Source organism: Ranitomeya variabilis, chromosome 8 (assembly GCF_051348905.1).
Source record: "Ranitomeya variabilis isolate aRanVar5 chromosome 8, aRanVar5.hap1, whole genome shotgun sequence".
Lineage (NCBI taxonomy): Eukaryota > Metazoa > Chordata > Amphibia > Anura > Dendrobatidae > Ranitomeya > Ranitomeya variabilis.
In genome coordinates, this window is record NC_135239.1 from 20,443,452 (window position 1) to 20,459,933 (window position 16,482).

Consider the following 16,482-nt stretch of genomic DNA (forward strand, 5'->3'; position numbering starts at 1 on the left):
CAAGGGACCTGACGGACATCAGATGGTGAGTATGTACTGTTTGTTTTTTTTTTTACATTTACGCTGGTAACCAGGGTAAACATCGGGTTACTAAGCGCGGCCCTGCGCTTAGTAACCCGATGTTTACCCTGGTTACCAGTGAAGACATCGCTGGATCGGTGTCACACACACCGATTCAGCGATGTCAGCGGGACCTCAACGACCAAAAAAAGGTCCAGGCCATTCCGACACGACCAGCGATCTCGCAGCAGGGGCCTGGTCGCTGGTACGTGTCACACATAGCGAGATCGCTACTGAGGTCGCTGTTGCGTCACAAAACTTGTGACTCAGCAGCGATCTCGCTAGCGATCTCGCTATGTGAGACGGGGCCTCTACTGGCTGATACAATAGATCAAAGATTAGGAAAAGTTCTCCTGTTTCCATAAATCTATAAAAGAATGAACTCCAGTCTATGCACCGATGAAATCATAACCGTGAGGAATAAAAGATTCTAAGTCTAAGTTCTATTCTATTCTAAGTCTGATTGTATCTGTGGGTAACAGAAACACTCAGTTACAATGTAGCCAAATAATTATGTGTGTTGTTTATCCAGATGGATATGAGGGAGATAGATAGATAGATAGATAGATAGATAGATAGATAGATAGATAGATAATGCACTATTCAGTTAAAATTGTGCACACACTTTTCCTATTGGAAGACATTTTCGAATAGGGAAAAAACCCAAACAGCACAATACAGGCATTGCGGTGACGAAATTTTCCCGGCAGGCTCCTAACAATAGCTATCTTGTTAGGAAGCAGCGAACTACAAAAGACCCATTCTCACAAGTTACTTGAAACTGCTTCTCTGCAACAGAAAAAAGTGCAACGCCGCTCCCTTCTACAAAATGTGAGCTTCATCCTATTTCAAGCCCAGCCGGGTTCAGGGATTGTCCAGAATTGTGGAATCCGAGACATTAACTGAAAATGCGGCAAAAAAAGGCGAGAGGGACGTGCACTGATTATTTTCATGAATGAGTTTTATTAGTAGGTTTTCGGTTTCAGTCCAGCTGCGTTTGGATTATATGATATTTTCGTCCTAATTTTTTCTTTTAAATGGGAAAAACGCATTAAAATTCCATAAGGAGTGAAAAAAAATACCACTTTGTAAATTCATAGAAGTAAATATTTGTAAATAGTGTGTAAATAAGTATCCAGTATCTAATGCTCTGAAGATGACAGTATCAGCACCTTACTTAAAATGTCAAAAATGAAATAAAAATTAACCAATATGAGAACATCGTTGGGACTTATTTTTTTTTAGTAATTTGCCAAAATATACACAGTCCCAGATCTATAATTTTTGCTAAATAATAACCCCAGTTGCGTGCAAGATTTTCCGTGCATAGCAAACAAATTGGGATCTAATTTTCCAAAACAGGGAGGTCTTGAGCCAATGACAAAAAGAACAGAGATATCTATAATAAAGATCTGGAAACCTCATCCTCTCAGATCTCCTAATCTTAATCAATACCCGGATCGATGCTATGAAACGCAACGCTCAGAACTACGAAATATTCCGTGACAATGAAGATCGGTATAAACAAAAGGGCGCTGATACTAAGTAACCTTTTGATGAAAATTTCACCCCAAAATGACTCTGCCGAGGTGAAGCAGGTGATTTACGGATGGCGTCCTGCAATGAATGGTAGCGTAAAGAATGATAACCCAATGCATGAAGTGCCTTTGCAGCTTATGATAAGCCATTTGGCATAAACACGGCAACAGAACCCATTCCCCGGGGTGGACCCAGCCTGTGCTCATCTGTCACTGGCGACACAAGGACGGCTGATGTGTGTGTGCACAATGCTCCGATTAGCAGGTCTTCCCCAGGTGTACTATGGGTGATTTTGGCTCAGGAAATTCTACGCTTCATTTCCCCAATCAATTTATTAGTAAGGAGGATGATAGCAGGTGCGCGCCTCCATCCAACATCGTGTTCATCACACTTCATGGCAACATTATAATCGAGGTCCGCCAGGGATTATTATTTTCTGTTAACCCTTTTGACCTGACGAGAGACAAATCTAAATCTGTCACTTTCAGGAGGTCACCGCTTACTGACGTGCGTTCTTTTAAAGGACAATCATCCTATGGAGGACCTAAGCTTAGGAAAGTAGGGGTCATACAGCTAAAGTCCTAGTCTTAAAGGGGTTGTCTCAACACAGTGGATCAAGAGCGCACTGCACCGCAGCCTCCCCTGCTTCCTGTTTGCCGGCAAAACGTTGCACTCCTGATGGTTCAAAGTTTGGATCAGAAGCATAGTTGAGTTAGTGGTCCAAAATGGGCGCCTCTTGATTCTGCAGGCAGTAAAAATTTGCATCTACAGCCTCAGAGGAGAACAGGGGCATAGATCCCGCAAGCGTCAGAACAGCGCTATAGAAAAGAGCCTGCAATCACGCACTCCTTGCCTAGGGGACCGACCACCGATGGTTGAAGATCTTTAAGGTAAATAGCAAAGTTGCTTATTTCTACAAGCATTTTTCAATTTTAACCATTTATGACGTGGAGAAAATCCCTTTAACCATTCATATACAGAGATGGAAATGAAAAAAAGGTTGACCGACCAAACACGACCCATCTTTTTAGATACTATGTTAATGACTGGATGACACCTGGGGGGCATATCACATGTTTTTGAGGAGCACAGTCCCGCTATATTGCACACAGATATTCTCACAAATTTCCCCAAGGAAACGGATTCTCCCTTTTTCTCAAATTGTCAGTGCATGTCCAATCAAAAGCCACAATATCCTACCTTGCCTACGACCAACCAATGGTTTTTCCATACCCAAGCTGCATTAAAAAACTCAAATTATAGGGTACACAAACTAACAATAACCAAATTACCCCATTTTAATCTCTGAAATGACCACCCTCCCCCCAAGGTAAGACATAATAATGAGCAGCGGGACCATGTTGGACTATGTTCCCCAATGTTTGCTTCCTTAGGGTTTGGAGTTTATTGAGGAAAGATCTTATTTTTTTATTGTGTATTGCTTATATAGCGCTATCTTATTCTGCTGCGCTCTACAGACATTATCGAAACTGTCCCCATTGAGGCTCACAATCTAGATTCCCCATCAGTAGGTCTTTGGAATGTGGGAGGAAACCGGAGAACTCGGAGGAAACCCATGCAAACACAGGGAGAACATACAGACTCCTTGCAGATGTTGTCCTTGGTGGAACTTGAACTCAGTACCCCAGCGCTGCAAGGCTACGGTGCTAACCACTGAGCCACTGTACAGTGCTAACCATTGAGCCACTGCACAGTGCTAACCAGTGAACCAACATGCTGCCGATGGATAAAGCCCTCAACTGACCCTTGGGTTGTCTTTTACTGACATTGCTTAGCTATAAGTTTACAGAAACTTGTCCATCTACGTGGGATCTACATGATCCAGAAGATACCTACTAAACTAAACTAAATCCTAAACACGTAACACTGAATGCCCAATTGAACCATTGACACTGTCCAGGTAATAGACCCAAAATTCTTCCAAATACAGGTCTAGGAAGAAGCCAGGGAGACCAGTCAAGGGCCGAATTGAGTAATCAGATGTGAATAGTCAAGAGCCAACACCTCAGTCTTCACTGATTTTCTTCACCCAAGTGCAAAAAAAGTTCAGCGTGCAATACAAAAAAAAAAAAAAAGTGCATAATGCCTATTGCAGGACTACTAACAACAACAAACCATTCCCCATCCCCTCATCCCCCCCCCCGGACTGTGCATAACAAACCTCTAGGTCTATTGGGAGCTTAATTCCTAGAATTTGGAATCGGAAAGTTCCTTGCACCAAGCAATAATGTCCCCAATACAATATTTATAATGACTGGTTACACCACTGATGTGTATCCGAATAATCATCCCCATTAAAAAAATTAAAGTATGTGCTTTACAAATAGTGATTAAAATAATGTCTTAAGGTAAGTATTATCCATCTATCCATCTATTATATAACTTGTCACTGAAAATCCTATAACTAGACACGTAAGGAGCAGCGTGACTAAGCAAGGTTCTCCGAGGTTACATCTGCCGACTTGGGTAACTTTAGGCCCCTGCAAACAATGTGCCGGTTACTTTGTATCTGGTAAATCTGCAGCTTTAAAGCACATTTGTAACTGATTAGAATCTGTGCAGCCAAATAAATGGGACACATATTCCAGTCTGGGAACTTTTAAGTAGCCCAACTACTGGAGTTAAATGAAGTGTCCTTCCCTGACCACAACAGACAGTGCGGTTTACCCTGCGCCTGCATGACACAGCGTGCCATTAGTGCGACAGGGAACAAGGAATTCTTCTGTAATTTGCCGAACCATGAAAGGTCTGAGGTCCTTATATTACAAGTGTATGACATTCATTAACGTCTTCTCAATAAATTATTCATATCTGACAAGTCGTTACCACTTTTGACACTTGATGGATCCGATATATCGACGACATCGCTTTCTTCAAAGCAATCTGTAGGCCAATCTACATCCATCTATGAACTTAATTATCCCTAAGAAGAGAGCAGCATATCCCCCCAAAAAATCTTCCATTACATGAAAAAACTCAATATCAAGCATTGGATAGGGCCAAAGTGGCAAACTTCTACCAATACAAGCTCACGTTACACAAGATCTAAAGGGGTTGTCCACCTTTCTTTATTTTTTTTTACTTAAATACATGTATTTGGGGCTAATTATCACTTCCGTAATTGGGTTTCATTAAAAATTTTGCACCGTTGGGGTTTTACAGGCTTTTTCTTATCCCGGCCAAATCCACTTTGATGTGGTCTATGGTAATAAATCAGTGTAGAGGAGCTCAGAAGAGGACAGATAAGAGCTACAAACTCAGAGCCTTGAATATTTTTATCCTCTTGGTCTTGTTCCATCACGTTTTACAATTTGGTGATAGATATCAGAACTCTTGAAGACCTGACACCAGTTTATTCCGATGAAATTTAGTGCAGTAGAGGACTTCTTTAGACAATGCTCGGTTGGAGTTTAAATAAAATGTGCAACACAGAGGCCATAGAAGGCATTGATGCAAAATTTTTGATGAAATCTAATTGCAAAAATGATTTTTAGCCCTAAATACATGCTTTTATATGGAAAAAAGGTGTCCTCCCCAAAGGATGAGGTTGTGGACCTAACCACCAATGACAAAGTAATTCCCAAAGGGGGCGACTTATTAAATACCATTAAAACATACATTTTACATCACAAATAATTTGCAAAAACAAAATTTCTATAGTTTAGAAAAGACATTTTGTCACTACGGAAGTTGCGATCAACGGCACTTACTCTCGTTCTTTTGGCATCCACCATATCACCAATAAGTCCATGGTCAACTTTGGGCGGATTACTTCTCTATTGAGGCCTCTTACTTTTACAAAGATCATAAAAACACTTTTTAATCAAATAATTTCCCTACATTTTAGTATAGTGGGTACATAATTCCCGAAGATTACACTTTGAAATATCAAAGTCACCTTTTGAACCCCAAAACTTTTCTATATTCAATGCATATTATGTAATCGGGCCACCCTTCGAGTCATGTCCAAGTCTTGAGCCAACAGTAGAGGAGACTTTCTTTCTGCCCAAGATTCCATCAAATATAATTTGCCTTAGGAATGTTGAATATTTGGGACCCCAACCGAGGATTTCCTAAAGAAGCCGTCTACTGTACTAAGTGCAATTCATAGGAATTATCTGGTATCAGGTCCACTTGGTCTTCAAGATTTTACTATCTTCTCTAGCACCAAATTGCTCTTAATATTCCAAAAACTTGATTTCCTTCAAACTATATTCTAAAGCAACAAGTCCAAGAAACTATGTCGGGCTCTGGTGCCTAACGACTGGCGAGTATTTGTCCTCTCTAAGGGTATGTCTCCACGTTCAGGATTGCATCAGTCTTTGGTCAGGATTTTATGCAAGTAAAATCCTGACCAAAACTGCACCTGAGGTCACTGGCAGGTCACCTGCGGTGTACCTGCGTGTTTTGCTCATAGTAGCAACATGCAGCGTTTTGAAAAAACGCACAACGCATGCGTTTTCGCGGCAAAAACGCATGCGTTTTTAAACGCATAGTGGAGTCTGGATTTCATAAAATCCCATCCACTATGCTGTAACATCTGGACGCTGCGTTTTTGACGCAGCAGAAAAACGCAGCGTCAAAAACGCAGCGTTTCCTGAACATGGAAACATACCCTTAGAAGCTAGGCTCCACATTTTGGAAAATGGAAGAATTGTCATTATATATATTTTTTAAAGATTAATATCATGCAAGATAGACTTAAAAAGAACCATGCAAAGTACCATGCAAAGTCTTAAAATTTTTTCCAAAAAGTCTATAAATTAAAAAAAAAAAAAAAAAAGTAAAAAAAAAACTAGTATCCACATCATTCCAAGTTGTAAATCTTTAATTGCTCCTGAACATTGGTCGTTATTGGGATTCGACCCTTTCTTTTTGTATCTATTTTAGAAGACTGGCAAGTGACCTAATGATCCGACAATCAACATCCTTTATGACCATTGTCATGCCTATGGCACTAAATCATGAGAAATCAAACTGGTTTACTTTTTTTATATTGGACTATTAGGATTATTAATTATTTATCATTTTATTTATTTTTTGCCGGGTTGGGTTGTTTGCAATGACAAAAATAAAATATAGTAAAAAAAAAAATACATAATTAAATATAGCATATCCAACATGAGTTCACTGAAAACAAGAACTACTGGGAGAATTTTTAGCATTTATTTATTTTATTTTATTTTATTTTTTTACACATTTTGGGTATTTTTTCACAGTAACCTATTCCTGTCCATCACATGCACGTAGCATTAGGAGATTTTATTAATTTAAAAAAAAAAAAAAAGGAAAATCCCCAACCCCACACCTGATCTTTAGCTATGGCAAGTGGTTCATCCCGATGTGCTAGCAGGACCATCTGGTCAATCCGCACATTGGGGGCTTTCAATACCATTTTATGATGAAATTGCAGAAACGCTGCCAAAACTGAACTAAAATTTCGGCACAACCTGCCCAGTCTGGTCTTCGTTTGGCTTAATTTGTATTTAGGACAAAGGGGATATTTTACAGCCAGAAAAAAAAACAACAAAAAAAAAAACCCACTGCAAATGTCGCTTTGCATAATTCAACTACATATATTGAAATGTACTGGTGCTGAGACCTGATGATGGCACTTTATCTAATTCTTCATCTTATATTAATGACCGCTTGCAATAATGACCAATTCGGCTTTCCAAGTTGTAACAAAAAAAAATAGATTTTTTTTTTTTTTAAATCACGCAATATACTTTTTTTTGTTGTACTTTATGATTTTTTATTTTGCCAATTTTAAAAAATATATATTTTTATTAAATAATTACTTGATTTCAATATATTTCCTACCAATATTTTTATGTAACTAAAATGCACTAGTTTGAAATTGCACACCAACTTTTTTTTTTTTTTTTTTGTAACTCCGAACATGGCCCTGATACAAGCTGCCTACCTCATTTACAGAAGGGAAAGGCCTGGGAGTATCAGGTGTCAACTCATTGTTCGCTTGCCAGAATATATATCCATCCACTGTCTGCCTACTGCTAACTTCTAACTCTTTAACAAATCTGGCCTCAGACAAAATTAAACCACTTCAAAAAGAAAGTTCCCACAACTTTGCCCACATAAGCCCAAAACCTTGCACCCCAGCTGCAACTCTCCAAACTTTTTTTGTGGTTGACTGCTTATGAATGATCAAAGGTTAAATTTTATCTAAAAGGTCAACTGCCTTGTGGCAAAGGTTACGACCTTAACAACTAAAAAGTGACTTTGCCACGTGCCTGCTTTAACTCCTCGTCTTGATACAGATCGGCCCTTCCTGAAAAGGTTCATAAATTTCCTTTTTTTTTTTAATACATATATATTTATACACGATCTCCCCAAAAACAAAAGAAATTGCAACATATTTACAAGAACATTTACATAATTTACAAAGTTCCGAGTGTTGTTACAAATTTCTGCAGATCCTTAAGAGTATTAAAACTTTACATCTGCAGAGGTTTGAGAAAATAACATTTCCTACCTAGTCGTTTTTACAGTATATGTTTGATCCTTTTCATGAATTGTAGAAATCTGTGTAACGTAATCTATCACTTTATACTAAGAAAAATACTGAAAGGATTTTGTAGATTCTTTACATGTTTTATTTTTTTTTAAGTCACTGAAGAATGGCGTCAATATAGATCTCTTCTCATTACGCTGGATTTGCAATACGATGTATCCCTCCCTCAATGTTACTATAGGTATTTCAAGTTCAGGGAGGGAAAAACATAAAGGATTTCTTTATGGTGCTAAGGCATTTTGCTAATTTTAGAAAGAAAAAAAAAAATGATTGAAAAAAGGTGGGACCGCGATGGGCACGAGAGGATATGGGACAGAAGCTGTAGCAAAGTGGAGATAAATCCGACTTGTAAAGTAAATCAGAATATTTCATTTAATAGATGTGTGTGTATATAAGTAGTAAACAATAAATAAAATACAAAATATATAAAAAAAACCACATATATAAACAGATATGAGCTACGCAAATTGATTTTTATGAAATGCACAGATAGATAAGAGATAGATATTGAATAGATAGATCCATATGATATATTCTACAGATAGATAGGTAGGTAGATAGATAGTTAGAGATAGTCAGATACATATCATTACACAGTCGGACACGATTTCCCCAGTTTTCTCCTGTTCTAAATATCCGAAAACAACAAATAACATTTTACAATCAGCAGAGAAAAACTAATCAGAGCAATTAATGTGCAGATAGATATATTAATATAAGAACTGATGATACAGGAGTTTACGGCGCACACAATATACTAACATCTACCCCGACTTACACAACCAGACCCTACCGGCACACACACAGTTAAGTGGTACGGGCCCTGGCAGGTGAAGGGTACTTTTAGTACTTGGCATTCTTGAAGCTCAGGCTCTTAACTGTTCAAGTGCCGAGGAAATACGGATAAGTCACTGGCAGCTCGAGTCAATAAAGGCCGAGGCCTATGAATCAAAGCCTCCACACGGTTACTGCTAATTCCAACCGGTAGAAGTTATCCAAAAATATCTGCAGCATTAAACATATAGAGACAAAGTCTAAAGTCTTCCGAACATCAGGCATGTTAGACGACACGCTCGGAAATACAGATAATACAACTTTAAAAAAAAGAAAGAAAAAAAACTTCTACTCTTTTAACAATGTGACATATGGGCTTGGATACATTTTGTGACAAGCAGGACAGCACCGTGGGGTATATAAAAGGAATGTGATGTATAGACTGTTAATCAGACGGCCATTTAATAGGGCTTTAAACTGAAGATTCGAGACCCAGAGGGATTTCTAATAGTAAATGGCAGTAACGTCCATCATCTGCGTTATTGAAAACCTATCATACATCATCTACGATGTGTCTGTGCCCTTACATTTTGACTCTTGCAGGCTTTTACATCCATTACCAAGTGCATTTCTATAGATCAGACCGCAATCACGCCTAATGTGCAGAATTAAATATTCAACCACTTCATTACATAATTGCCCATGTATCAGGTAGGTTTCTTGTAGCAGTGTCCCGAGGGTTGGAAACAAAAACCAAAGAGCAACTGTTTTACCATCACCTAGGTAAGGCCGTGGCCGCTGCCAAGAATCCATAGCCACATTTTGGCACAAGGTCTAGCTTAGAGACGGAAACCACAAAACCGGGTGCCCTTGTTCTACCATCACCTATATAAGCCTATAGGTGACTGGAACAAATCTTGATCACCAGATTGACTAAAAAAAAGTTAAAAAGTTTCCAAAGAGTTGCAAAAAGTCTAAAAAGTTAGAGAAAGTGGACTTACCTGCTGAGTGCACAAAGTATGCCAAGTATAGGTCGAGTTCCTTAACCGAAACTCCTATGTGGTGCGGCTGTACGCACAGCCCGGGGTTAGAACACTGAGGAGATTTTACAAGACGTTCGCCATCAGTACTTTCGAGTGGGATACCTTTAAATAAAATCACCATGACCAGGTCCAGTCTCCAGACCTTGTCCGCTTGTCGGAGGCAGTCAATCCTTCTCATTTTTCCTTTCTGGTCAGGGTTGGAGAGAACGCAACATGCCGGCTTTTTCCCTGTAACGGTGAGTACAAAATCCTCCCGATATTCCGGCCTAATATCTTTTCTCAGCTTCGCCAGGAGCCGCGATGCCCATTTCTGTTTCACTTCTGGTTTTTCGCTCAGTAACTCGTCCTTCACGGCTCTTTCCTCTTCTTTTGACATGCGTTTTTCGTGTTTTTTGAAATATTTTCGCTTTCGGGCTTGGAGGTTGAACCACGTGTAGGCGAAGGCTCGCACGTGCGGCAGAAGTGCTTCGATGAAGGGATGGAATTCATCCTGCAGAGGAGGAAAACACAAGGAGAAATATTCCTATGAAAAAATCATTTCGAAAAGCCAACAAATTATTATTATTGGCCGGAGACGTAACAGACAAATAATTATATTGTAATGTTAGAGGGACGGATGCAAAGTCGGAAAGGCTCGCTTGGCAGGAAGTCACTCTGGGGGAAGAGAGAAGTGATAAAATAAAAATATACAAAAATAAAACAAAAAAATAGCTGAAAATTCTGCAAAAAAAAAAAAAAAAAACACACTATAAAAATACAAATATTTTAGATTAGTGGTGGTAATTTCGGACAGTATCTCGCTTACTAAACTTTCTATACCTTTGTTACTACCTTCCAAAAATTGCAAAAACGGCAACATTTTAAGTCGGAGTAGCAGGAAAGTTAAACTCTTTGGAAAAGGCCACAAATCAATAAAGCTGTAAAAGTTTCATGTTATTGTAAAAACTACATATGATCTTTTACGAGGCCGGAGAGCTGGGAAGAGACGGATTCTTCGCTTCACATGTACTCGTAGAATTGGCTCTGAATTATGTATTACATAATTAAACGCGTATTTAATTTATACCTGACCAAAGATCACACGTTATCTCCAGATATTGAAACCCGGCGCAGTTCAAAGCGAACCCAAACACTCAGCACCCTTCAAGAGCTGAACAAGTCACTTACTTAAAGGGACAGTACACCTTTTAAAAAAAAAAAATAAAAATTGTCGATGTTACATTTTGTTAAAGTACAGTAATACGAGCCTTCATGGAACAAGTAAAAAAATTGGGATTAAAAAAATATTTATCCAAAATAGCTGAAACTTAAAGTTCAAAAGGAAATATGCATTTTTAATTATCTATTTTTTTTATTAAATGATTTTTTTTAAATTAATTTTACTCTCTATTGTGCGCTCTATTTAATATTGATAAATAATAAAAAATAATAGCAAAAAAGGGTTAAATGTCCAGACCTTCAAGTTTGTCTAGTTTTTGAAAAAGTATGCAAAAAAATGACAAAGTCTAAACTTTAAACTATTTGATACAAGAAATATTTTTTTAGCTATTAAACCAACTGGTTATGACAATAAATCATATCTGAAAATTATTTTTGCTGCTGAAAATACGTCCTAAGTATTTAAGGTTTTCTGAGCACCTATTAACTATCCGAACCGAAAGTGATTAAATACAAATATTACACATGCATGCAAAATGTAACCAACAGTTGTACACTCCGGGAAATTACCATTATTTATTTATTTTTATTAATTGCAACATTTTTTCCTGCAGGGAGAACTTTTTTTTTTTTTTATTATGCTAGTTCAAGTGCAACCACCTATTCTATGAAGCAGGGCCTTCACTTAGACAAGAAGGACGAAGAGTTTGCACAGGAAACGTTCTATTTACTTCTAGATGAAGCTTAGAAAAGAAGAGAATGAACTCAACTTTGTAACCCAAGCATTAAAAATTCAGCAGCTATGACTAGACAACTGTTCCGACCTCAATTTTAAGCTGCCAAAAAAAAAAAAAAAAAAAATCTGCAAAAAAAAAAAATCTAAACAATTTCTAAGCTTTAGATAAGCAGGTTACACAAACATGCTAAGCTGCGGCTGACCTCGGCCCATTCTCACTGGACTAAAACCCCAACTAAAAAAATTCACTTTCTGCCACATCATAAAAACTTTTCCTTTAGAACAGTCTCAAAAAGTTACGTTCAATGCAAAAAAAACCCTATCGATACCATCCTGACTGTTTCCATTCCTCCCTATTCTCGTATTTTCCAGCACAAATATTCAGTTTTTAGTAATAAAAAAAAAAGCAAAAAAAAAAAAAGACACTTCGCAAAACAACATAACACGTCATAGAGGCGACCCGGAATAAATGGCACCTAGAGAAATATTTTAAGAATTTTTTTTTTTCACAATACATGGATCCTATGACTATACATATGACTCTTACAAGGTTCGTGTTCCTGACTCCCCCTTCACCTATATACAGAATACAATCTCAGTTTAACCCACCTACTGCCAAAAACAATAAAGCTCTGCAGCTATGAAAATCATGGAGGAGGAGAAAAAAAAAAAAAAAATCACAATATATTTAAATGCAATTTATATAAAAAACGCACAAAAGAAGAAATTGTGTAATAAATGCTATTTAATAGCAAAGCAAGGAAAACAATGCAATAAAAAGTAGAAAAAAAAATCCTAAAATGTCAATGAAAATACTAAAAGTTCATTTTAGGTCACGTTTTAAGTCGACATGAAAAGGATAAGGAATTAGCATACTCCCACGTCCGACAATAAAAATCTTACAATATTACACAAAAAAGAGACGGGTATTTTAGGACAAGATGAAAAATAAATTAAAAAAAAAAATTAAATATAAAAAATATATAAATGATGTAGCTATTGTAAAATGTACAATACTGCATGGAATAAAAAGCATTAACATTTTATAAAGGATGATAAGACAGTATATCAAGATAATAATAATTTAAAAAAAAAATTTTTGGGTTCCCATAAAACTTTTCTAAGGCACGTTGCTAGTCCTGCTTGCGGACATGTGCTGTAATTTCACATGTGCATGTAAGGGGTACAGTATTGTTAGGCCCAGGCAGGCAGCACATAAATCACGTTTTACACTAGATTATTTTTATTGCTGCAACTTTAGCTAAAATAACAATTTAAGGGTAAAAAAAAGTAAAATGATTTTTTCATCACTTATGGATTTTTTTTTTATATCCCATATATCGAGATAGTGACACAAATGCCATTAAATTCAGCACAGCTCGTCATCGGGGCTCTATACAGTAACATATACTATATGCTCTCAGCAAGTCTGACAATAACTTCCAAAATGCTATTTTATAATTACAGGTTACGCAAAATTATTTCTCTCACACCCCTATCCCAAAGGCTATAAGAACTCCAGACATGGGATAATGCTTCGGAGATAAAACAATATAAAAAAAAAAAAAACGGACACGAAAAAAAATTATAATTAAAAAAAATATATATAGACATGAATCCACTGTACCCAAACACTTGTAGCTGGCCAACCAGGAGTGACCGGTGGCAAGGATCTAGATCCAGGAATGAAAGTGGAGGCTCCATCTACATCACCTCCTGTGCCCATTGCCAACCCAAGTGCCATGACCCCCCCCAACATTGCCCCACTGCACCCGCCTGAAGGAGAGGAGATACTACCACAGATCTTGAGCCGCATAGGGTGATATCTGCCTGGTAAAAAAAGTTGCACGTAGAATTCATCCCCCTTGTGTGATAGTCAGCGACCAGAGGGGGAGAGAGACAGATCTGAACTGCCCAGAGAACAGAGACAGCACAGCCAGGACCGGCCCCCACACACTGACACACACACACTCACTCTGCAAGGAAATCCACCAACATATTTACACACTACTCTACACAGCTAACTAGTCCAAGTAACCAGCTCACTATGGAAATGTGCACCAGTACCGGGCACTACTGTGCCAATGGGCACACACAACTAGCCAGCTCAGTATGAAGATATGCACAAGTGCCAAGCACAACTGTGCCAGCGAGCACACACAACCAGCGGGCACACAACTAGCCAGCTCAATATGGAGATATGCACAAGTGCCAAGCACAACTGTGCCAGCGGGCACACACAACTAGCCAGTGGCTACACACAACTAGCCAGCAGTCATGCACAACTACATGGCACACACAACTAGCCAGCTCAATATGGAGATATGCACAAATGCCAAGCACAACTGTGCAGCGGGCACACACAACTAGCAAGGGACTACACACAACTTCCCAGCGGTCATGCACACCTACAGTACATGGCACACACAACTAGCCAGTGACTACACACAACTTACCAGTCACCCTTATACCCAGCTACCTTGACACCCAACAAAGTATGACTTCACTACCCCCACGCATATTGCAACAAAATCCAAAAACCCAGCACACCCATACAACTGGCCAACTCAGATGCCCACTGCAATGCACCCCTAGCCAACTATATCCCACTACAACACATGCAAACTAAAAAAGACACAGCTAGCAACATTGTATCCAACTCTCATCCACAGCCTGCCCTGCACCCAACACAGGAGAGAAAGAAAGCAAACACTAAGCAATCCCCCTTCACATACACTGTGCCCTGCAAGCAGCATGACACATGATGCCCATTATACTGCAATCCAGTGCCTAGGCAAAGTGGAGACAGCAACACCCAGACAGCAGGGACAATCCTCAGCAACTATCTGCCATGCACACACACAGTGAGTGCCCCCAGGATTCCTGCACTGTCTGGCCAGCACACACACTCATGACAAGCCAATGGCAGGCAGCACTACACTTCATCCCTCCACCAGTGACACTTCCCAGTGCCAATGTCATGGTGTGTGGGGATCATTCACACTGGAGGTGTTGCAGTAATAGGCAGAAGTATAACAATAGCCCCAGAGCTGTGCCCACATCCCCTGGCATATACTGCAGGGCTGCCAGTCCTTGGCATCTCTCTCCCCTTCAGACACGTGTAGACAGCTCAGGGCAGATCCCTGCTTTTTTTTGCACAAGTGCTGATGAAAGTATATTAATAGCAGAGACGCCATGAGCCATGTGCCAGCAGGCTGGCGCAGAAGTAACTTACCTGGGTGAGGCAGAGAGGGGAGTACATGCTGCCGGGAGAACACACGGTGGCCGGGGACAGGAGGGAACAAGGATCAGGCTTCTTGCTGCTTCTCGCTTTCACATTTCCAACTCTGCAAACTGCAGCTGCTCCGCTCCATGAGCTGAACTTTCACCCCCCAGCCCCGAGCCCGTGCACAGCGCGCCCCCCGGGGATGCCCCCCTGGCATTCGGTGCAGCCTGGCCGCCGGTGCAGGAGCTGCTGTGCCCTGGTCCAGTCCTAGGCTGGGAGCTGCTGGCTGCAAAGCAGGAATAACTTTCCGGATACTGCAGCTCTCAGGCACCCAACCCCCACCCACTACTGCCCCCCCTTCTCCTCTGATCACAGCACCGTCTAATCATGCAAAAGGGCTGATCAATACATGAAATAGGCTAGATCAGACCCGGGGCTGGCAGTGCCCGGACCTGGGGCTGCTGGGGGAGGTGTTAACCCGCGCGGTGCCAGGGGCGCTGCGGGGAAAGAGCCGGGAGGGCAGGGGTTAACTGTAGAAGTATGCAGAACTCTCTGCTCGCTCTTTCCGGGACCTGCACCGGTCCCCTCCCTCCAGGCTCCTTATGAAATAAGATTTTTCACAATGGCACCGGCTCTGGGGCTTCTCCTGTCCAGAGAGGAGCTAACAGAACCGCAGATATTGGATGGGGAGAGGCGCAAGGAGCAGCAGCGCAAGGAGCGGAGCGGTCCGGGGGCGCAAAGTGCCGGCAGCGGCAGGGATCTACCAACACTGCGCTCAGCGATACATTTATCAGGAAATATTACTGTCACTGGACAAAAACAGCCAGAAGAGATTCTGCTTCTCTAAGAACGCTGGACCTTGTAGTTCTCCACCCCCCCAGCATACCCGACAACTAAATGTCGCCAGCCTGCAACACTTTATTGAATATATATATATATATATATATATATATATATATATATATATATATATATATATATATATATATATATATATATATATATATATATATATATATATATATACACACGCACACATATACATATATATTTTCAGTATTTTTAGTATTTTTGTCTACAGTATCAGCTTTGGCACGCTGGTACTTACAGTTCTACAACTGCAGCAACTGCTACCATCAAGGCAGGAGCACAGTCTCAGTATATGGCAGCCCTGCTTTTACATGAGCTTATTAGGATAGGAATTATTAGTGTATCTTACAATAGAATTCCAATATAGAGGGATGTCACTTCTGCTGCAGCAAAAACCAGTATGACTAAGCTGTGGGTGGCCTGGCATGCTGGCACTTGTAGTTCTACAACTGCAGCACTTTCCATACTGAATGTCAGTGTGAAGTTGTACACTGTACTACTGCCTAAAATGCTGACACTT

At 39.8% G+C, this 16,482-nt stretch overlaps 1 protein-coding gene across 28 annotated transcripts in view; it reads right to left on the reverse strand.

Moving 5' to 3' along the window:
* Nucleotides 1-16,482, reverse strand: part of NFIA (nuclear factor I A) — a 482,232-nt gene that overhangs the window by 298,469 nt on the left and 167,281 nt on the right. For 13 of the 28 annotated variants that reach the window (XM_077277136.1, XM_077277142.1, XM_077277156.1 and 10 more), the window contains exon 2: nucleotides 9,931-10,462. In XM_077277136.1, the coding sequence (XP_077133251.1) occupies nucleotides 9,931-10,462 (532 nt within the window). Of the gene's footprint in view, nucleotides 1-9,930; nucleotides 10,463-13,493; nucleotides 14,739-15,101; nucleotides 15,613-16,482 lie in introns of those variants that run through there. The other 15 variants (XM_077277154.1, XM_077277155.1, XM_077277145.1 and 12 more) reach the window with 15 other exon arrangements.